Source organism: Dama dama, chromosome X (genome assembly GCF_033118175.1).
Source record: "Dama dama isolate Ldn47 chromosome X, ASM3311817v1, whole genome shotgun sequence".
In the NCBI taxonomy this organism is placed as follows: Eukaryota; Metazoa; Chordata; class Mammalia; order Artiodactyla; family Cervidae; genus Dama; species Dama dama.
The window spans coordinates 131,975,794-132,000,242 of NC_083714.1; the positions used below are offsets into that span (position 1 = coordinate 131,975,794).

Here is a 24,449-nt window from a genome sequence, read left to right on the forward strand (position 1 = left end):
TGTAAATCAGCATCCCATATAGTCATCTTGACTATTTCAAAATATTGCGACCATATCCTTCCCAGATCTTGTTAGAACACCACTGTTTTTATCTTGTCATCTGGCCAACCAAGATGGCATAACTAGAGTGGGAGAAGGGCCGCTTCTGACATTTTCTTCCCATTCACTTTGTGCTTATATTATTAATAATAGTTTCAATTCCTGTTTCTCTACAAGAATTTTTTAAATCAGTTGCTCATTTTGTGAGGATTACACCAATAGTAAAATTCATAAATATAAAGGTATATGTAAATGATTTGAGATTATTTTCAATATATGGAATAAAAACTAATCAGTGAAGGTAACACTGCCCACTCTCATATGTGGCATATAGATCAAATGAAGGGTTCATGGCTATCTATACAGCAAAACTAATAGAGCCTAGCTATTTTTTCAATAGAAAGAATGATACATAGAAGTTCTAAAATTCTCTCCTTGGGGTTCCCTGGTGGCTCAGTGGTAAAGAATCTGCCTGCCAATGCATGAGACACAGGTTCGATCCATGATCTGGGAAGATCTCACATGCCATGGGGCAACCACGCCTGTGCGCCACAAGTATTGAGCCTATACTCTAGAGTCCAGGAGCCACAACTATTGAGCCCGTGGGCCGCAATGACTGAAGCCCGTGTGCCCTAGAGCCTGTGCTCCACAATAAGAGAAGCCACCACAAAGAAAAGTCTGTGCACCACAACTAGAGAGTAGCCCTCACTTGCTGCAACTAGAGAAAAGCCCGTGCAGCCATGAAGACCCAGCAGAACCAAATAAATAAATTTTTTTCAAAAAATTAAAAAAACATTTCTTCTCAGACCCCGTGGATCTTGTTGAAGTATATGCACACTTCCCCTCAGAGACCGCCACTCTCATCAGCAAAGTCTAGCCCTTGTCCTTGCTCTTCTGAGGCACTATAATAAGCATGTAGTTTCAGGTCATTTCTTTGGATCTTACATCCCTAATCCTGAGCAAGAAAAGTGCTCACTGAGCCCTTATTGTTGGCCAAGTATCCTCGCAGATGCCACGAGGAATGCAAAGAAATAGGAACTCACGCCTACATTCAGAGAATTTAAAAGTCTAACTGGGGGATATGGGACTTCAGATTTCAGCTTGCTCATAGAAATGGGTTTTTCCATTGAATGGGATACATAAGTACATAAGGGATCCTTCCTTCATTTGCTCATTCAGCACCTCCTGAACACCTAATACATACAAATAGTTCTAGGTGCTGGCAGATGGAAAGGTGAGGAAGCTATAGTCCCTGATCCCCTGGAGCTTTCAGCTGAGCAGGGGAAACAGGCAAGCACATAGCAATGATGTGGCAGACCCTAGCACCCACAACTGCATGCCAGAGAGTTGTCTGGGAGAGTGCCTGCCTCAAACTGAGGGCTGAGAGTAGGCCTCAGGAGAGGGACAGGCCCCGGGCCTGAAGGCTTCAGGGTGTGGAGTGGGAATATAAACTCTGGAGCAAGAATTTAGCCTCTCTGAGGCTAAATAATGGAGGAATAGCTTATGTGTGAGCGGGGATGATGAGCCAGTTCATCACTCACAGAGCTGGGCAGAAAGGCCAGCTACAGCTGGGAAGATGCAGGCAGCAACTAGAGTCCAAGATCTAGAAAATCAAAAGGGCAGAGACCAACCCTAATGCAAGGTCTGTAGGCTCTTCAGCTTTAAAATACTGCTTCTGGGGTGTGAGAGCTGTGCTGGATCCCTACATACAGATTCAAAGGAGATCCGTGGCGAGCAGATATGCTTACATGAATTAAAAAGCTATTCCCTCAAGGTGGTTGTGATGCACCAGATTAACTGGGCAAGCTGTTAGGATGGGGCCTGATGGTGGCAGTAGACACAGCATGATGCAAATATGTTGGGGTATTAGATTTTTCCGCCTTTCCTGCTCCCTTGAAATCATACTGCTTAAGGCATCTCGTATTACCTCTAACTCCCACAGCACCGCTACAGGAGAGATGTCCTCATATGCATTTTACATGACAAGAAACTTGAGACCTAGAACCATGAAGTAATGCCTCAGGATCTTTTCATACTCAGTCGGTCTCCAACTTACAATTGCCAGATGCCCAGGCCACTCCAGACCAATTCAATCAGTGTCTCTAGGTTGAGACCCAGGACAAATATTATTTTTAAATTGCCCCAGCTAAGTCCAGGGTGTAACCAAGTTGGAGAACAGGTGTAATAAGCATGTAGTTTCAGGTCATTCCTTTGGATCTTTTGAGTTCACATTCCTAATCCTGAGCAAGACACCAAGAGCTCACTGAGCACTTACTGTTGGCCAAGTATCCTCCCAGATGCCACGAGGAATGCAAAGAAGGCTAGACAAGCCTAAGATACATCTGACTCGAAAGCCTCTGCTTTTCTCCATGCCACACATGGACAGATTAACCCCTCTTGTTCCACAAAGATTTCCTCACCAGTCAAAACCCTCCAACAATGGCACTTTTCAAAAATCTGTGGGTATGAAGAAAGAACAGTGTGTGAGGCCTCCATAGGCAAGGCATTATAAGTCCACAGCACAAGACCTCTGACAGCTAGAAGCCAGAAGCAGGGAAGCACGCACAGGGAGACAATGGCACTGATGAGCCGCTCGAGCATTATAAATAAGCTGACAGAACACTGGGGAGCACTGCTCTGGAGTGCTAATATTACCACGCCAGGAACAGATCTGACCAGAATGACTGAATGACTGCCACTTAACGCTCAAAAAACCAAACAAAAAGAAGATTCAGCAATAGTCCTTAAAAATAATACATAATATCTTTCTCTTTTCAAAAGGCATTTTCAGCAGTATGGTAATTTCCCCAAAATGGCAATCAATAAAGTAGAGGAAAACAGAGCCTCGAGAGAGAGAGAATCCACCACAAAGAGAGCAACGTGAAATCACTTCCCAAAGCCTCTGACGAGGAAGATTTTTTTTTAAGATTTTTCTGACCCTTGTTGTCAATTAGTGACAGCTTACATTTGTACTGTATTGCATTTAAGAGATCACAAAGATCTTCTCTGAGCCTCATGACAATGCTATGGGATGGTTATTATTATTCCAATTTTCAGACAAATAAAACAAAGATCCGAGGTCAAAGGACTTCTAAGCTTGTGTCAAATCTAGGACTAACATTTGGATCTTCAGATTCCACAACTTGCATTTGCTTCTCTGAGCCAAACCACCTGAGGTAAGCCAAACAGGTACCTCTCAAAGGTTCTCAAAGCTGAAGAGATCTTCCTAAACCCTAGAGGCTGCCCAGAGGTATGCAGCATCAGCATCACCTGAGAATTCCTTGGCCTTCCCCAAGATCTACTGAATCAGAAACTGTTGCCTCTTTTCTCTCTTTCTCTCTCTCTCTCTCTCTCTCTCTCTCTCTCCCTCTCTTTCTTTGGCCGTGCTGCACAGCATGTGGAGCCTTAGTTCCCTGACCTGGGATCATGCCCATGCCTTCTGCAGTGGAAGAGCAGAGTCTTAACCACTGGACTTCTAGGAAGGTCCAGAAACCCCTCAAAGACAACGTCCAGGTTAATGTTAGTCCCATCACCCAACATGCTCAACATCCTCCTTTTCCACTCTCCCCTACCTGGAAAACTCCTCCTTATCCTTTGGAGTCCTGCTTCTATGTCACCTCCCAGATAGTGGTCATGGGGCCATTTGGCTAACTTCTAGAAATTTTTAGGAAAAATCTTCATGTGAGAAGTACCATAGTAGGCCATGATGTTATAAAAACAATTACAGAAGTGTCCACCATCAAATGCTCACTGTTTCATGGGGGTGAGGGAGAGGAGCAAACCAGAAAATTAGATAATTTCTTTGATATTTCGGTCTTGGGCACAATGCTAGACTATATTTCCCAGCTTCTCTTGCAGTTAAATTGGTCATGTGACTGAGTTCTGGTCAACAGAGTGGACACATACCACTTCAAGGCCTTCCCATAAAACTGCCTATGCAACCCTCTGCTCTCTTTCCCCATCCATCAGCTGAATGGAGAAGATTCCAAAAAGCCTGATGAAGGCAGAACCACAAGATGGAAGAAGTCTGAGTTCCTGAGTCCCTACTTGGAGGAAAGCTGCCTTACAGGGACAGCCAAGCTGAACATTCCAGGAGTGCAGGGTACAATCGTCATGGTACAAACCAATAAGTGCAGAGGTGCTTATTACAGTGACTGGTATGTCCTGACTAATAAAGTAACATGGGGACCCAGGGGCACATTTCCTTGAGCACTCTTGTGCTACAACCCAAGGAGAGGATCAAAGATGATTAGCAATCTAAAAAAGTTACTGTGGGGATTTCCCTGGTGGTGAAGTGGATAAGAATCTGCCTGCCAATGCAGGGGACAAGGGGACATGGGTTCAGTCTCTGGTCTGGGAAAATCCCACATGCTGTGGAACAACTAAGCCCATGTGCCACAACTACTGAAGCCTGTGCACTCTAGAGCCAGTTCTCCACAACAAGAGAAGACACCACAACGAGGTCACACAATACAACGAAGGGTAGCCCCTGCTTGCTGGAAATAAACCCCATCCAAAACAATGAAGAACCTAACGCAGTCAAAAATAAATAAATAATAGATAAATAAAGTACTTTAAAAATAAATAAAAGTGGTCTTTAAAAAAACTTACTGTGCTATGCAAATAAAGTGTTATCAAAATTTTCAAGAAGCATACAGTGTTTTGAAATCTCATAAACATACATACAATACAAGTTGTTTTTGATGAATCGGTTGCTAAAGAGTAAATGATGTGACAGAGATTTGGAAGTTTCAAAATATCTGCAGATCATCTTATGTTATGGACGTAATGTCTGCAGTTAATTTTTCTATTTACATTTCTTCCACTGTGGTTCACTATGCTTACATCTAAGCTATCATTTTGATAAGAACCAGATTAAAATCTCCCTTCAGTCTTGGTCTTTCTTGGCTCCTTTTGTCATGTCAGATCCTGCATTTCTAAAGCGTAATCACCACCAGAGAGATTATCTAATACAGTACACCAAGGCCCAATCTATTATTTCCTGGTTGTCAATTAGGCTTTTGTGGAAACAAAATTAGTAAATTTTCAAAAATTACCTACTAATTTACAACTGAAGATAACACAAGACACTGGAAGAAGCCAACTCACTAAGTTCTGGAGAATGTATACATAGCACGGAAACTCCATCTTTCAACAGAAATTACCACCACAGTTTAAAAAGTGTTGAGTAACTCAATGGCATAGGAGTACAAAATCATTTGGGTCATATTTTACAACATTTCAGAGCTAGGAAGTACACATGAAAAAGTTTCTAAAGCAGTGAATCTCCCCAAAAAACTAATCATAAGATTCCTAGGGTGCTTGTTAAAATACAGATTTATAGGCCTCACTCCAGATCTATAGAAAAGGACTGCCGGAATCTGTATTTTTACCAGAGGCCCAAGGTGATGCTGTTGGCATTACTGATCCACAGATTACACTTGGGATATCAAGGTTTCACCCCACACAGAATCTGAAATGAATTTATTATTTCTACTCTCCCTTTTCTGTATGCTTACTTTTCTGTATGCTTTCTTCAATGAACAACACATTGTTTTTATCATAAGAAAATAGTACCTTAAAGAGAAGAGCTCTTCAAAAGTGTCTAAATGTTTTCATAGGTAGGGATGGATGATAAATTTTATTCCCAGGACTTCTCCAGGTGCCTCTTTTTTTTTTTCACATAATTCCTGGCAATATAACCTTGTCTAAGTCCAAATAAGTAAGTGTGATTTGGGGGACTTCCCTGGTGGCCAATGGCTAAGACGCCATGCTCAGAATGTTGGGGATCTGGGTTTGATCTCTGGTCAAGAAACTAGATCCCACATGCTGCAACTAACACAGTCAAACTGACACAGTTGACACAGTCAACTGACACAGTCAAACAAATATTTTTTAAAAGAAAATATGATTTTTAATCATGGTCCAGCAATTAACCTATTAAACTGTGATTGTGAACTATTTGACCTTCCTGTGCTTCATTTTCTGTAGTCAAATCTGAATGGCTTCATGAGGATTCAAAATTCTCTTTCCTGATCTAAAATATGACACAAATGAAACTATCTATGAAATAAAAATAGAATCACGGACATAGAGAACAGCCTGATGGTTGTCTAGGGGGAAGAGGTTGGGGGAGAGATGGAGTCAGAGGCTGCAGTGAGCAGATGTAAGCTTTTATATATGGAATGGAGAAACAACAAGGTCCTACGTACAGCACAGAGAACTATAGTCCATATCCTATGATGAACAACAATGATAAAGAATATTTAAAAATGTACATATAGATAGAATGGAATCACTTTGGTGTACAGCAGCGATTAACACAACAATGTAAATCAACTATATGTCAATTAAAAAATTATCTTTCCTGGACATTTTTAGAATTTCCTTGCTTTGTAGTGCCAAAGGAACAAAGCAACAAATTCCAAAATATTGTTTAAAAAAAGAAAAACCCGACAGTCCCTGACATTCTTTCACCAGTCTAATTTTTCTACAGCTTTCTGAGTGGTCTTAAGTCTTTTCAGTATTGGTACTTTGGTTTATTGACACAAAGTGACTTATTGGCTTAAGAGAAGAAGGAAGGAAAAAACAGCCAAAGATCAAGAATGAACTAGGAGAAAACAAAGATGTTCACATAGAAGTCTCAAAAAATAACATCACTATATAACTAGTTTCCAAAACTAATAAACAATTTAGGTTATCAGAGGGAATATGGAGAAAGATCAGAAATCAGGGGCAAAAACATTGTATATTTGTTGTCATCGTAGTAAATAAACTACACCAGATGATGGTCTTGGCTCGTTTGTTACAAAGGACACCACACGTTTTCCCAAGACTTTTTTTTTTTAATGTCAAAACTCAGTATATTTTATATTTTTTCCATCTTTTGCTACAGTGGTGGTTCTAGGATTTTAAGATATCAAGTCATTAGCTATAAAACAACTCCTGATATTTACTTGTTGAAAGTTACAGTTTTGAGGAGAAAGGATGAAATCCAATTTTACTTATATTGAATTTGATAAGATTTAAAGATGTTCCCAAGACTTTTTTGATGTAACTTTCTCTAAAAAACAGTTTTCAAAGGACACGAGGGGGATGATCTTATAATTTCAAAGGAAAAATAAAAGTCACAGTAAAATGCACAAGAAAGCTCTTACTTCTTCCTCTCAGAGCCTAATATCCTAAACAAATCCTTAAAGTATTGAGGGACACGGACCACCACGTTCTCTGACGGGCCAATATCTTTCAGTTCAGGGTAGAGTCTGACATCGATGACCTTCTTGATGTAGCTCAGCCAGTCAAACTGAGGAGAGAAAGACAAAAAAAAAAAAAAAAAAACACAGTGAGAGAACCTTTGCTGGGGAACAATCAAGGAGAAAGGCAACCAGAGTCAGTAGAATGTAATCCATGGCTTGTGATCTCAGACCAAATAAATATGCAACTGCTCAAATCTAGAAGATAAATGCCTGATCACTGCCACCCAGACCAGACTTGCTGGCTGAATCATAAATGGAACCTGTGTTCTGTGCCACCTCTGTATGGACCACACATGTGCGCACATACTCACCCAGCAGCACATGCACTCACGTCCCTAGCCCTTCCTGCACTCTCATCCTCCCCTCTCCTCCTCCCACCTTCGCTCCTGCTCTCTCTCTCTCCATCCCTCTTGCAGTAGCACTCACCTCCCTTCTCCCTGCACTCGGCCCCATTCCATGCTCATTCACTCTCCTGTCCCCATAGACATAGATGCCCCGCGACATTTCTGGTTCTCCCTCTGGCACAGCCTTTCTTACACAGAGGGAAACAAACAACAACACAGAGTAACACATGTCTCCCCTTCGTAGCATCACTGTCTTGGCGTCTTGAACTGGCTACCTGGAAAGGCCTTTCCAGGTTTTTCCTTTTCCTTGCTCCCCTGCCTGCCTCCACTAGTGAAATGGAAAGCCAGCCACTCACTTGCCCAGCCTACCCTGTAAGAAGGGAGTCCCACATGCCCCAGTTTTACTCAGTAAGAAATAAAGGGATGACACATGGAAAGGCTTTGGTTTTCCCTGGTAGAAGGGTTAAACATGGCCCATACTGGGGCTTGCCCCTTCTTCCTGCTCTGAGGACAGATGTGACATATGCAGCTACGGCAGCCACCTTACAACCCTGAGTCATCAAATATGCAGTCAAAAAGCCAACACGCTAAAAAGAGTGGAGTGGAGAGAAAGAACTTGGATCTTTGACAACGTTGGGCAACAGCTAAACCAACACCAACAGCAACCTATGTCTAGACTTTCGTCTATATAAGGAAATAGGCTTTAAGTTTTTTGGCCACTCTTAGAAAAGTTTTCTGTTCCACAGAGCAGACAGCATCCCAATGCATAGCCAAGGGATATTTTATGTGATGACTGACAGAGATGGTGATGAGCAAGAAGATCAATGGTAGCTTTTATGAGGCAAAATTTTACACACAGGTGAGATAGAATTGCTTGTCAAATGACCAGTTGAGATACAATTTCCTGGATTGCTTTCACTAACCTGGGGAATCATAGCACTCAGCTGGGAGATGTTCATTTTGTTGTACATGGCCTCACTGGTTCGGTTTTCATGTGGAATCATTATCTGGTGGAAAGAGACTTTGGTTATTTTTTTCAAACAAACCATTTCTAACTGCATAACTACTTCTTACATGTGCCAAAACATCTGTATAGTATCATAAACTTTTTCAAGATTTTGGTGTGGTGCCGAACCTGGGAGAGGGGAGGGAAAAAAAAAATCACTTTAGGCAGGATTAAGAAAATAAAAAGAAACTTTCCTTTCTGTTCAGTGTGAAACATTAGACTTGGTACAAAAATAACTACTCGAATCCCCCCCTAACCTTTCATGTGGATGGACGAAATCTACTACTGGCTTGGAGTAGATAGCCATGCTAAGATTGGGCGATTTGAGACAAACATCCAATCCACCTGTAGTATCCAGGTAAGAACCTCTACAGTTCATAAACTACAGACCACCCCTTCATTCCCAGGGAAACACTCTCACTAAGAGCACTAGACTATCTGAACAGCACTGCCACCAGTGATCGTTCTGTCAACAGTTCCATCCCTCACTTCCCTTCTCCCCTCTGGTTTCTCTGGCCTGGAGATTTCCCTGGCCCCACTGCTAGGCATATGGGATCAGTTACCACCCAGACATATTTCCACACCTGCTTCTCCAGCCCTGACCCTTCACACTCCTTCCATTCCCAACACTTGTGCTCCTGGCAAGTTTGGCAACATCAAATCGAAGGTTCTAGGCTCTGCCATATTTAATCTGAGAGGAGCAGCAATGGTCATCTTCCTCAAGGGCCATCTTAATCACTTCTGCAAACAGGCAGTAGCTCCTCATACTGATCAACACATCATGATTTTGCCTTAAGGCCCTCCATCATCTGATTCCCCTGCATTAAACTTGTCACCTTGCAACTCACACAGGACTCTCCTACCCTTGCACTCCTGTCCACCATCACTACCCTCATGGTTTGGGCCATAAGTCAAGACTTTGTTTGCGATCCATTTTCTGTTGCAAGTCTTTCCAATTAAACTCCACTTGGCTCCAATCCCAAGGGCCATGCCATCAACAAGACCTCCCCTTAGGCATACATCTCTCTAGTTGTGATTAGCTGAATGCACACTTCTATGGCTGTGTTTACAAGGACTTCTGGGGGGTTTGGTGAAGTTGTCCTGTCTCCCCAGCTTTAGATGTCTGCCTGGGATGATGTACCCCACTAGTTCTGAAGGTCCCTAGTGACCTGGGATGTAAGATACAGAGACAAGTATTATCAGTTGGCAAAAAAACCCAAGCGCCATGGATTTGTCAAGCTAAAATCACAGAAGGCTGAGTGGCAGACATCTGCCTCCTCTTCTCTTCAGTGCCCTCAGCTTCTCCCTCCTCACCATCCATGGGAGAGACTTCCTGTAGCTCACAGGCAACCTCCTGCCTCCATTTCAATCACTGCTTCAGAGAATGTCCACACTCTTCCTCGCTCTACTCAGACTCAGGGGCCCAGGTTGGAGCCCTTTGGCCTTAAAGCTGTTTTCAGCTCTCTGCCAGCTCCTTCCTCCACCCCACGGATTTGTCACTTCATTTAGCCTCTTGACCATTCCCAGTCTTGCCTCGGCCCAGCTGTTTTGAGTTCCCTTTTTGGTTCAGATCCCTGGCTCAGGGCAAGGCCTTTCCCGCTGTATCAGAGCTTCAGTCCAAATGAGGTCTCTGGGTCTCCGATTTGCCTGGGAAGAGAATCCAGATGGCCTCTAGACATGGCGGAGAGGCCCAGTCTTTGACTCCAGAACATCTGCAGCAGTCTTTGCTGTCTTCAAAGGTGACACAGAGGAAGGAACTGTATGTGCTGCAACTAGGGGGTCTGGAGAAAGACACACATGTACACCACGCCAGCCAAGAGGCTGACTCCTCCAGACCCTATCCATCAGCCTGCTCCCACCTTGCCACCCCACCACACCTCGCCAAACACAAAACCAAACAGTGCTTGGACTCCTAAGCACTTCAAGATTTTTACCAACTTCTATTATAAAAGACTACCAACAAATACAGGGATTCCCTGGTAGCTCAGACAGTAAAGCGTCTGCCTACAATGCGGGAGACCCGAGTTCGATCCCTGGGTCAGGAAGATCCCCTGGAGAAGGAAATGGCAACCCACTCCAGTATTCTTGACTGGAAAATCCCATGGACTGAGGATCCTGGTAGGCTATAGCCCATGGGGTCACAAAGAGTAGGACACGACTGAGCGACTTCACTTCACTTCACTTCACCAACAAATACACAGTCTCTTCTTAATAAAAGTATTTTTTTTCACTACAGTGTATCTCCCCAAGCAGATTTCATCATATCTGTTCCGTCCAGTCCTGAGGACGTATAAAGATTTTATACTTTGGTTCTTCTAGAAAAGTTAATTCTTTGAACAAAGCTAACCATGTAGGATTTCTCATTAGTCTCCCTCAAGTTTGTTCTCAGGTCTTTTTGTCTCCACCATGAGCCTGAAAGAATTTAAAAGGTGACTTACACAGAACACAGCATATGACACAATGACATTCATGAAAGTGGGGCAAGAAAAGAATGAAAGCCAGGGTTGGGTATAAGAACTAATACATGCTTACCAGCTTGCCCTATACACTTTCTACATCAAATTATGTGGCTAGACTTCCCAAAGCCTCAATCTTAGATGAGACTGATTCTGCATCAGAATGGTGTCAAGAGTAAACTAGATTAAAAATAACCTTCCACTTAAGCCAATTTCATACGGATTTATCAAATGCATATTCTTCAGTTGAGGCCAAACAGGCATTTCCCTGGGAAAACAGAGAGAGCCTCTCCCTGCTGCTTTCTTTGTCCAGTGCTGAGGAGCATGTGGACGCTGACTGGGCTTCAAGCAGAGGCAGAAGAAGAGCTCTTCTATCTGTTACGGTTTTTCTTTCTGCTACTTCCCAAAGCAGGATGCTATGAGTTCTTTCTTGGACCCAAAGGACAATGCCACAGAATGATTTTTTATTTTTATATATATTCTCATGCAAGATATATCACCTTTAAAATAAGGAGAAGGAAAAGAAAAAGATTTTAGATCAAGACTTACCTCAGCTATCTTAATTTCCAACCTAAGCACCGACTTCATGTCATGCTCTGCTCGGGAGCTATTAGCTCCCAAAAGCACAGCGGTATCCACCATGAACTTGTAAAGGGCATCCCGATACTGTAAGAGATAAAGAAGCAAGGGACCATGACAAGAGTCTATTAGGGAAGTATGTTTGAGGAACACAGAGGAGCAGAAACAGCAGGTGGAAATAAATGCCCATCATTTTCACTCTGTACTCAAAGTATGGTATGAACATTATGCAATACCAACCACTCATCTACCATTTCGGGACAAAGAAGAATGACGGCTACTTGGGCACTGTTTCCATGACAGATAGAAATGTCCGGCCACCAAGAATCAAGAGAATTTGTTTTCTGGCAACTGGTAATATTAAGGATATATGAAACATCTACAAATGAGTCCAGACTCCTCTTTCCAGGCAAGTGAGGCTTTAATATTAATAAAATAATGGGAAAGAACTGGTTGCTAAGAGCAGGAGGCATGATCCATGAAGACTAGTGGGAACTGTGATTTATTTTCTTCCAGCTCAATTTACCCATCTCCACACTAAAAAGACCAGCAATTGCATGTTTTTTTTTTTCCATTTTGCAGTGTTTTTACCACGTTCTTCTCACTAGCTCAGGGAGAAAGGAAAGGAAAGATGAGAAGAATGATGAAGAGAAACCGAGAAAATGCAGAAGTTCCTTGCTGCATGTTCAGGAACCCATTTTCAGACTATTCACACACTATTGGAGAGGAAGACCTTACTTTGTGGGAGTTGAGGAATCGTGTGTGTGTGTGTCAGGGGGTTGGGGTAGGTCCCTTCTCCTTTCAGGTACATTTTAAGAACTCAATACACCAGGTTTTAAACTGTTTCATAGTTTTGCTATGGGAATAAGATTCCCTAATATACACCTTGATTCTGCAAAGCTATTCTTATAATGCTTATGACTCCAAGACCTTGGCATATAGCAGGCCCTTAATAAATATTTGTTGAATCAGTAAGCAAGCCTCACAGATAGTCATAATTAGAAATGTTTCGCAATTTTCAGTTAAATTCCAAAAATATTTATTCGACCGACACATATACAAGATGTCTTGCTAGGCCTTCTGTGCACACAGGGGAAGTACAGATGAAAAAATTAAATAATGCTTAAGTCTAGTTCCCAGTGTGTGATCCTGTGAGGGAGATAAACACGTCATTACTAACTATAACACTAGCAACACCAAAATAAAGTCTTTAATAAAGCTGCTAAGTGCTTGGAAACTCAAGAACTAGAGAATTCTAGCCTCAAGAAACCAGGGAAAGAGTTTTTTAAAGGGGACAGACTCAGGAGCAGGGGCATCCTTCTGAGAGGTGTGCGAGCTGCCTTTGTTGCGGAAAGAATAAAGATAGGTGAGACAGCAAAGGTGGTTTGGGACTAGGTTGTAAAGAGGCCTTGAACTCCCTCTAAGGAATACAGAGTCTAACTTGTGAGCAAAAGCACACTGGGAGATGTACTTTGAGAGCTTGCCAAGTGGTGCTAAGGAGCTAATGGAATGAAGGGGAGGAGGGAATAGTTAAAAGGAGACTCAACAAAGATCTGCCCTAGGGCAGTAGGGAGACAAAGGAGGCACCAACGGGGAAGAGATATTTTGAAGGCAGAGTCTACAAGACTGACTGGTTACAGGGCAGGGACAACATTTCAAGCATGGCTGCATATCAGATGGTGACCCAAGTAGAAACAGAAGTGCCTCCAGACTGGTAAAAGTTCATTCTGTCCAATTTCAAGAAGGAAAACTTGCCAACCTTTTTTGATGAGTGTCCTCAGCCAGAAAGTCGCTGAGGTTCCTGCCCTTCAGAGCCTTCTAAATACAGGCTTTCCTATCAGCAAAGGAGCAGGGACTCCATGAGAGCCAACACTTCCCCCATCAAAGTCCCTGCATTCTCAGGCCAGGCCAGAAACCCGAGCCTCCCTGGTCAAGGGTCCCCCAGGCCTGAGGCTCCCTTGGAAGTTCAACAAAGGTTCCAAAATGAATTCAAAGTGTCAGGAATAAACCAGCTCTAATCCAATCTCCAGGAAATGACTGGGTTTCCAAGCCAAAGCAAGAAGTTTGAGCGGATTGATCCCATCTGGTTCTCATTAACCTTATGTTAACCTAGGGCACCAATTAAAAAAAAACAGATTCCTAGGCCCCACTTCAAGTCTACTAAATCCGACTTTCCATGGCTGAGGCCCAAAAATCAACATAATAGAAGCTTCTGAGGTGATTCTTAAGCAATGCAATTTGGGACCCGCTGGTCAACTGGGTGTCCATTCCCACACTTCTGCAACATACTGAGAGCTGTCCATACTTCTGAGGGCTGGCTGCAAGACCACTCCTTGGGTACCACATTTGGTGTGCTGTCTTCCCCGCTCACCTATAAGGACACTGAGCACAGAGAGTGCTCAGCCTTCATTTCCAGACTTCCAGAAAACAGGGAGGGCCATTTATCTGCCCAAAGAAAAGGCCTTTGCTTCCTACATTGGGAATATGGTCGTCAAACACCCACACTGCTCCATTCAAGTAAAGAGTTAGGGATTTTAGAACAACTTAGGAACCTCACAATGTCTGACAAGATGCAGAGTTGATTGAGGAAAACTTACAGACTTGGCTTCTGTGCTGTTATCAAGGTAGTCTTCCCTCACGGCTAGGGAGAGCGCCGCTTGGTCCAGCTGTTGAAACAAAAAACAAAGCATTCTGCTGGCACTGAAAATTCTTCTGTACCATGTTAATGAGTCATGAAATCGGGATCCCTGCCATATTTTGAGCATGTGTCATCATTACTAAAACAATTCAAAGCAAACAGGTGCTGCAGCAATCAATGACAGTTATCAAGTATCAGAGACCTGCCCCTGATTCATGATTTCTAACCTTTTGAGTTTCTAACAATACTAAATAGTGTCAAAGCTAGATGACTTTGAAATAGGATTATCTGATTCCTGCCTCCCCCCCATTTGATGGGTAGAGAAACAAAATCCAGAGAGGTGATTTTGCTTTGAGAAATCTTTGCAAACTTTAGAACCCTCTCTGGAAAATTTGAAATAGGTGATGAAAATACAAATAATAAGCAGACAACTAAATATGTATAATTATTATTAGAGAAAATTATAGCATAATTTCTCGAATTAAAACTTTCAGCACCTTAAAGGTAATCAAAGAGGATTATAATCTTTCCAAACAAGTGTGCTAGAATAATCAGATATCCATTTGCCAAAAAAAATGAATCTCAAATCAGACATCACGACCTGCACAAAAATTAATATGATATGGATCTAGAACTACATATAAAACCTAACAATATAAAACAAAATCACTATGGATTGGTGACTGCACCCATGAAATTAAAAGAAGCTTGCTCCTTGGAAGGAAAGCTATGACAAACCTAGACAGCATATTAAAAAGCAGAGACATTACTTTGCCAACAAAGGTCTGTGTAGTCAAAGCTATGGTTTTTCCAGTAGTCATGTATGGATGTGAGAGTTGGACCATAAAGAAGGCTGAGTGCCAAAGAACTGATGCTTCTAAATTGTGGTGCTGGAGAAGACTCTTGAGAGTCCCTTGGACTGCAAGGAGATCAAATCAGTCAATCCTAAAGGAAATCAACCCTGAATATTCACTGGAAGGACTGATGCTGAAGCTGAAGCTCCATTACTTTGGCCACCTGACACGAAGAGATGACTCATTGGACAAGACCCTGATGCTGGGAAAGATGAAAGGCAAAAGGAGAAGGGGGGGCAGAGGTTGAGATGTTTGGATGGCATCACCGACTCAATGGACATGAATTTGAGCACACTGGGAGATAGACAAAGACAGGGAAGCCTGGAGTGCTGCAGTCCATGGGGTCGCAAAGAGTCACACATGACTTAGAGACTGAACAACAACAACAAATAAAACTTGCAGTAAAAAAACATACGGGAAAATCTTTGACCTGGGGTTACACAAAGAGTTCTTAGATATGACACCAAAATCAGATTCATAAGAGAAAAAATAAATTGGACCTCATCATCATTAAACATTTTTGCTCCGTGAAAGACATTGTTAAGAGAATAAAAAGGATAAGCTACAGATAGGAAGAAAATATCTGAAAATCACATATATGACAAAAGACTTGCATCCAGAATATATAAAGAACCCTCATAACTCAATAAAAAAACAAACTGCCCAATTTAAAACTGGACAAAAGATCTGAACAGACATTTCACCCAAGAAAATATTCAAATGGAAAATAAATTTATGAAAGCATGCTTAAAATCACTAGTCATTAGAAAATGTATATGATACCCACAGTAAAATACCACTATACATCTACTAGGATGGCAAAAACAAAAAACAAAAACACTGATAATGTCAGGGACTTCTCTGGCAGTTCAGTGGTTAAGACGTCTCACTTCCACTACAAGGGGTATAGGTTCAATCTCTGGTTGGGGAACTAAGTTCCCACATGACTCATGGCATGGCCAAAAAAACAAAACACCGATAATGCCATGTACTGGTGAGGATGTGGGAAAACTAGTTCACTCATACACTGTTGGTGGGAATGCAACAAGACAGAGTCACGTTGGAAATCAGTCTGATAGTTTCTTACAAAACTGAATGTACATATGACCCAGCAATATCATTTCCCAGCCACTTACCAAAGATAAATGAAAACTTATACTCACACAGAAACCCACATGTAACTTTATTCATTATTGCCAAAATTCTGAAACAACCCTAATGTCCTTCAACTGGCAAATGGATAAACTGTGATACTCACCCATAAAAAGGAATTAACTACTGATACATGCAACAATATGGGCATATTTTAATCACATCCCCCAAAAAGGCAAAACTACAGGGATGGAGAACTGGGGATAGGGAGAGTGGATGATTACAAAAGGGCAACACAAGGTAAATTTGGGGGAAGTGACGGGACGGACTATTGTCTGTCTTGATTATGGTGGTGATTCTGTGACTCCATGCATTTGTAAAAACTTACAGACTTGAGCTTCACAAAAAGTGAATTTAACTGTAAGTAAAATTTTAAATACATAAAAATTTTAAAGTTCTAGAACTTCCTCTAAATGTCTGGCTGTTCTTTCTTGAGTACAAGCAACCGCCCAAAGACTGAATAAAACTGAACCCGACATCAAATTTTCTACCTTAAATCTTATCCACACATTTAAAAAGTTAAGCTAATTGGGGGGAAAAGATGTTTTCATAACATCGACCTTGCCTGGGTGTATTGCTAAAAACCTCAAATTATTGTGTTCAATCTTCTTCTCTAATTGGCCCCAAACAACCAAGTCACAAGCCAGCCTGGCTTCATCATACTCCAATTCCCAATACACCACCCTTTCTTCCAAAAATTAAGTAAGCCAGGAACATGAAACACAATATTATGATTAAGATGATTTGGCTTTCAATTAGAGTTGAACCACTTGGAGAACTTTTTGAGCTTTAGTCTCAAAGGAAAGGAAACTGTGTAGACAATATCAAGAAAGCCAAAGCTTCCCTCTGATGAAATGAAGTTAAATTTATTTATTGTAGAAGTTTAGACGATTCAAGTGAAGTTACCGGACCTGTTTTAAATCTTCAGATTGCTACAGTTCCGAGGGAACCTCTTAAATATATGAAACTGATTGAATAAGGTTAGTCAACTGAAATTAGAAACAAACGCTTGACGCAAAAGACTTTCTCAAGAGGCCAATATTAGGATACTATGTTATTTTAGGTTTTTTAATCCATGCATTTGTAACTGATCTTAATATTGCAAGTAGAAAACAAAATACATGTTTAGGAAATCTGATACCCTGAACTAAAATATAAATTTTTTTCTCTGACTGAAACAACACACAGGTGAGGAAACAAAACAGTAATACAAGAAGAAACATATCACACATTATGGTGTAGTTATAGGACAAAAAACAAAAACTTTATCTCCAGGAAAGTCTGTCCTTATCATCCTTACAGATTTTACTAAGAGTCGCACAAATGCAGGCCACTGGGTGATGGTCACTTCAAGTCACTGTTCTGGTAACACATACTGACACAACCTTGACCTTCCAAACACTCTTTCAGGACCACAGACATTCCAAAGTCTTTTATTGTCCTTTAAATCCTCATTCTTGCTATCTCCTTACACAAAATGAAGCCAAACACATGTAGCAAGATATGCTCTGAGGCATTAATCTGCGATCTCGTGTATTTTTGTTTTTCCTTTCTCCCATTTAAGCCTGTGGCAAATTCTGTGTCATCGTGCCACCAGGGAACTTAGAGCACCATCGTGTAGCTTTGAGCAGCCCCAGCTTGCCAAACCACATGTCCTCAGGATGGGAATATCCATTGGAAGAGTGTCTTTTTTCTTCACCCAAAGATACCACCTAAGAGTATGCCCATAGTGATGTGCCTTACCAAAGCTGTTTTTTTTTTTTTTCCTTATCCCCATGGGTTTGTGGGATTAGGAAAGCCTAGAACATTGAGGAAAATAGCAATAGAATGTGATGGAAAAGGAAGTCTAAATGCATTGAGGGAGAAGGGTTTAGAGGTAAGAGAGAGTTCTCCCAGAGCAGAAAGAAGACCTTTGAGGCAGGCAAAGAAGTCAGAGTTTCTTGTGAGAAGAGGGACCAGTCAATGCCCCTAGAAAATGGCAGGATTTGAGAGGGAGTTGGGGGCCCAGGGCCCCAGCAGCAGAGAGGCACCCCTTCAGGTTCACCCAACCCCAAGGGCTGGGATGGCAGGTTTCTTTTCAGAAATAGATAACTGATGATCAGATGTCCAGTCCCCAGGACATGGGTCCCCAACCTCCAGGATCTAATGACTGATGTCTGAGGTAGAGCTAATGTAATCATAAAAGAAATAAAGTGACAATAAATGTAATGGACTTGAATCATCCCCCACTCCCGGTCCATGGAAAAACGGTCTTCCAAGAACCTGGTCCCTGGTGCCAAAAGGGTTGGGGATCGCTGCCCTAGGAGAAGGCTGAGAAATGAAGTAGCTGCCAAGTGAGGAAGGGTCTAGAGTGGCTCACTTTCCAACTAGAAGGTGGGGTGGGAGTTCAGTGACAGAGATGAGACTGACTAAAGAAAATGCCTGTTTCTTGTGCATCTGAACTCGAGATCTGAGATGTATGTTTGGCACAAAGATTGAAGAGAAACATTCCCCAAATGGTTCTGTTAAGCTGCCTGATCATGATTTAAGAGAAAGGTACCTTTTGTCACGTGCTACTGTGGACCAGTATCTATCCTGTGAATTGTCAGCAAGTTCATCCCATTTAAAGCTCAGAGCAACAGTGAAAAGTAAATTCAAATCAACCTTTCATTACACCTGGGGAAAACGAGACTGTGAGAGGTGAAACAACCTGCACAAAGACATTCAGTGAGTGGGTCACAAAGCCAAGCCTCAATCTCTTTAAACACCAAAGCCTACTCTTTTTCCCACTATGGTAGTGGTTTTCAAATTACGTTCCACAAAACTTAAAAGGTGCTTCATGGGCTCCAAATATTCAGTTAGATTTTTTTTTAGAGTTTTAACCACTTCTAACAAAAGCAACACTCACAAATTTTACAACACTGGCAGCCATCGATACGCTAGTTTTTGTTATCAGGTTCACTGGGCTTTATGCAGATCTAAGAAGAAAGCTGTTCCTACCAATACCTAGATACATGCTTGAACTTCTAGCAGCTGCGTCATGGGTAGAAAGACTGTAGCTCTAACCTGTTAATTCAGGTGTGTGAATAGCCCCTCATACAAAATGGTATGAACAGGGATATACCTAAAGTAAACACACACTGCACTCAAATGCCAGACCATGCTCAAACACATCAGTTTGGAAGAAGCTGCCACCCTGGCAGAGGAGAGCTGTAGTAAGCACATGAGTACCTCCTTCCATTTAGAAAGTGTTCTATTATTGACAATTCAGTGTCTCTAGGATCAGTTTAGTTGAATAATAAGTGTGCAAGGCAAGCTGTTAAAAATTGATTATTGTGATCCTCTATTACTCATGTTTCCCATAAGCTGGGATTCAAACTACAGGAGGACCCAAGTTCATTTTTTTCTTTTTCTTTTGGCATCATTGGTGATAGCTTATGCTTCCCACTGCATAGTATCAGAAGGCACACAAAATCTGGTTGTCCCACTTTTAGCAATGGCTTACCACTGATATCTGGGTTCATCTGATATCAGTCTGCTCTCTCCTGAATTTTCCCATCAACCATTCATCTAATAGTTTTAGCAGCCATTGATGACAGTTGTTTTGATCCTTTTATTCATTAGGGATTTTTTTTTTTAATTTTTACTATTATTATTTTTTTTTCCAGTGGGTTTTGTCATACATTGATATGAATCAGCCATGGATTTACATGTATTCCCAATCCCGATCCCCCCTCCCACCTCCCTCTCCACCCGATTCCTCTGGGTCTTCCCAGTGCACCAGGCCGGAGCACTTGTCTCGTGCATCCCACCTGGGCTGGTGATCTGTTTCACCATAGATAGCATACATGCTGTTCTTTTGAAATATCCCACCCTCACATTCTCCCACAAAGTTCAAAAGTCTGTTCTGTATTTCTGTGTCTCTTTTTCTGTTCTGTATATAGGGTTATCGTTATCACCTTTCTAAATTCCATATACATGTGTCAGTATGCTGTAATGTTCTTTATCTTTCTGGCTTACTTCACTCTGTATAATGGGCTCCAGCTTCATCCATCTCATTAGGACTGGTTCAAATGAATTCTTTTTCATGGCTGAGTAATATTCCATGGTGTATATGTACCACAGCTTCCTTATCCATTCATCTGCTGATGGGCATCTAGGTTGCTTCCATGTCCTGGCTATTATAAACAGTGCTGCGATGAACATTGGGGTGCACGTGTCTCTTTCAGATCTGGTTTCCTCAGTGTGTATGCCCAGAAGTGGGATTGCTGGGTCATATGGCAGTTCTATTTCCAGTTTTTTAAGAAATCTCCACACTGTTTTCCATAGCGGCTGTACTAGTTTGCATTCCCACCAACAGTGTAAGAGGGAAAAATTGAAGGCATTTCCCCTGAAATCAGGAACAAGACAAGGGTGCCCACTCTCACCACTACTATTCAACATAGTGTTGGAAGTTCTGGCCACAGCAATCAGAGCAGAAAAAGAAGTAAAAGGAATCCAGATAGGAAAAGAAGAAGTAAAACTCTCACTGTTCGCAGATGACATGATCCTCTACATAGAAAACCCTAAAGACTCTACCAGAAAATTACTAGAGCTAATCAATGAATATAGTAAAGTTGCAGGATATAAAATTAACACACAGAAATCCCTTGCATTCCTATATACTAACAATGAAAAAACAGACAGAGAAATTAAGGAAACAATACCATTCACCATTGCAACAAAAAGAATAAAATACTTAGGAGTATATCTACCTAAAGAAACAAAGGACCTATACATAGAAAACTATAAAACACTGATGAAAGAAATCATTAGGGATTTTTAAAAATGATCATCTTTAAGTTCTATTATTTCTCCTGCCTTTTAAAGCTGAGAAATCTGTATGCAGGTCAGGAAGAAACAGTTAGAACTGGACATGGAACAACAGACTGGTTCCAAATCGGGAAAAGAGTATGTCAAGGCTGTATACTGTCACCCTGCTTATTTAATTTATATGCAGAGTACATCATGAGAAACACTGGGCTGGATGAAGCGTAAGCTGGAATCAAGATTGCTGGGAGAAATATCAATAACTTCAGATATGCAGATAACACCACCCTTATGGCAGAAAGCGAAGAAAAACTAAAGAGCATCTTGAAAGTGAAAGAGGAGAGTAAAAAGGTTGGCTTAAAGCTCAACATTCAGAAAACTAAGATCATGGCATCTGGTCCCATCACTTCATGGCAAACAGATGGGGAAGCAATGGAAACAGTGACAGACTTTATTTTCTTGGGCTCCAAAATCACTGCAGATGGTGACTGCAGCCATGAAATTAAGACACTTGCTCCTTGGAATAAAAGTTATGACCAACCTGGATAGCATATTAAAAAGCAGAGACATTACTTTGCCAACAAAGGTCCATCTAGTCAAGGCTATGGTTTTCCAGTGGTCGTGTATGGATGTGAGAGTTCGACTAGAAAGAAAGCTGAGCACTGAAGAATTGACACTTTTGAACTGTGGTATTGGAGAAGACTCTTGAGAGTCCCTTGGACAGCAAGGAATCCAACCAGTCCATCCTAAATGAAATCAGTCCTGAATATTCATTGGAAGGACAGATGCTGAAGCTGAAACTCTAATACTTTGGCCAACTGACGTGGAGAACTGACCCATTGGAAAAGACCCTGATGCTGGGAAAGATTGAAGGCAGGAGGAGAAAGGGACCACAGAGGATGAGATGGTTGGATGGCATCACTGACTCAATGAATATGAGTTTGAGTAAACTCCGGGAGTTGGTGATGGACAGGGAGGCGTGGCGTGCTGCAGTCCATGGTGTCACAAAGAGTTGGACACGACTGAGCAACTGAACTGAAGTGAATCTTGAAGTTCTATTATTTCTCCTGCCTTTTAAAGCTATGATTCTCCTATAAACAAGAATTTTCTCTCATTAGGTATGAGGTTACCCTGAAATCAGTCAAATTTAGTATGCTGTAGATTAAAATAGATATATCAACTAAATGTGCATGTGATTCTTATTTGGAACCTGAATCAAAGACCAACTGTTAACTTTTTTAGAGGACAATCAGCAAAACTGAAAATTAACTTACTTCAAAACACCACTTAGGGTAATTAGTGATAAGTATGATCCTGTTTACTTTATTATTTGGGGTTTGTTTTACTAGGCCTTTTCTGTGTTTCCTGTCTAGAGAAGTTCCTTTAGCATTTGTTGAAGAACTGGTTTGGAAGTGCTGAATTCTCTCAGCTTTTGTTTGTCTATGAAGCTTTTGATTTCTCCTTCAAATCTGAATGATATCCTTGCTGGATAGAGTAATCTTGGTTGCATGTAGGTTTTTCCCTCTCATCACTATAAGTATATCCTGCCATTCCCTTCTGGCCTGCAGATTTCTCTTGAAAGATCAGCTGTTAGCCTTATGGGGATCCTGTTGTGTGTTACTTGTTGCTTTTCCCTTGCTGCTTTGGAGACACAGACATTTTGGTCATAGTGGGGGAAGGACAGGGCAGGATGATATGAGAGAATAGCATTGAAACATATACATCACCATATGTAAAATAGATAGCTAGTGGGAGTTCAATGTATAACACAGGGAATACCCAAAGCCAGTGCTCTATGACAACCTAGAGGGGTGGGATGAGGAGGGAGGTGAGGAGGTTCAAGAGGGAGAGGACATTTGTATACCTAATATTGATTCATGTTGATATATGGCAAAAGCCATCATGATATTGTAAAGTAATTATCCTCTAATTACCAACTAATAAAAATATATGGAAAAAAAATATATTTTTTTAAAAACACCACTTAATGTATTTGCAAAGGATATCACAATATCCTGAAATTAAGAACAAAAGTTTGTTTTTTTTAGGCCACATGGCATGTGAGATCCTAGTTTCCTAGCCAGGTAAACAGGCAAACTCCCTACACTGGGAGCAGGGAGTCTTAACCACTGGACTGCCAGGGAAGTTACCAAGAATGACAGTCTTAAAACATGGTTTGTTGGTTTGTTTGTTTTAAGTGAGTAATCTGTCAACGTGGGACAGAGGTCAGTTGGGCCATCACCATCATCATAGAGCACTGAAGAGCATGTCTTATGCTGAGAGCATTAGAATATTCTCAGTGCCATGCTGTTGTTCCATCACCCAACACAAAAATACAGCTGTCTCTGTAACTAACAATTTCCTCTTGAGGAGATGAGAATTCTTTCAATGACTAAAGATTTTTTATTGAGGTGGTCATTGTCTAAATCAGAGATGGACAAACTACAGCCTGCAGGCCAGCCCACCATACAGCCATCTCATTTATGTACATACTGTCTATGGCTGCTTTACCACATATAATAGCAGAGGTGAACAGTTAAGACAGAGATCATTATAGCCCACACAGCCTAAAATATTTCCTATCTGATCCTTTACAGAAAAACATTTGCCAGTCCCTTGGTATTAATAAAAAAAATAAACTCCAGCATATAGATTTTTTTAAAGTTAACTTATATCAGGAGATAATAATATATCCTAAAGTTTTTATATTTATATGATTTAATACACCAAATTGAACTATCACATGACCCAGCAATCCTCCTCCTGGGCATATACCCAGAAAAAAAAACGTAATTCAAAAAGATACATGCACCCCAGCATTCATTTCAGCACTATTTACAACAGCCAGGACATGGAAGCAACCTAAATGTCCATCAACAGAGGAATGGATCATGAAGTTATGGTACATATATCAATGGGATATTACTCAGCCATAAAACAGAAAGAAATTGTGCCATATGCAGAGATGTGAATGGACCTAGAGACTGTTATACAGAGTGAAGTCAGAAAAACAAATATCATATATTAATGCACATACATGAAATCTAGAAAAGTGGTATAATCTTACTTGTAAAGCAGAAATAGAGACACAGATGTAGAGAACAAACATAACAAGGAAAGGAGGGAGGGTGGGGTGAACTGGGAGATTGGGGTTGACATACATCCTCAATTATGTATAAAGTAGGTAACCGATGAGAACCTTGGAGAGGGAAATGGCAACCTACTCCAGTGTTCTTGCCTGGAGAATTCCCATGGACAGAGGAGCCTGGCTTACAGTCCATGGGGCTGCAAAGAGTCGGACACAACTGAGCACGCGTGAACAAATGAGAATCTATTG

At 41.3% G+C, this 24,449-nt stretch overlaps 1 protein-coding gene across 1 annotated transcript in view; it reads right to left on the minus strand.

Moving 5' to 3' along the window:
* Window positions 1–24,449, minus strand: part of PHEX (phosphate regulating endopeptidase X-linked) — a 199,095-nt gene that overhangs the window by 133,738 nt on the left and 40,908 nt on the right. The window contains exons 6-9 of the mRNA XM_061136653.1: window positions 14,278–14,346; window positions 11,651–11,767; window positions 8,563–8,646; window positions 7,197–7,342 (exon numbers count right to left, since the gene is read on the minus strand). Of these exons, the coding sequence (XP_060992636.1) occupies window positions 7,197–7,342; window positions 8,563–8,646; window positions 11,651–11,767; window positions 14,278–14,346 (416 nt within the window). The remainder of the gene's footprint in view (window positions 1–7,196; window positions 7,343–8,562; window positions 8,647–11,650; window positions 11,768–14,277; window positions 14,347–24,449) is intronic.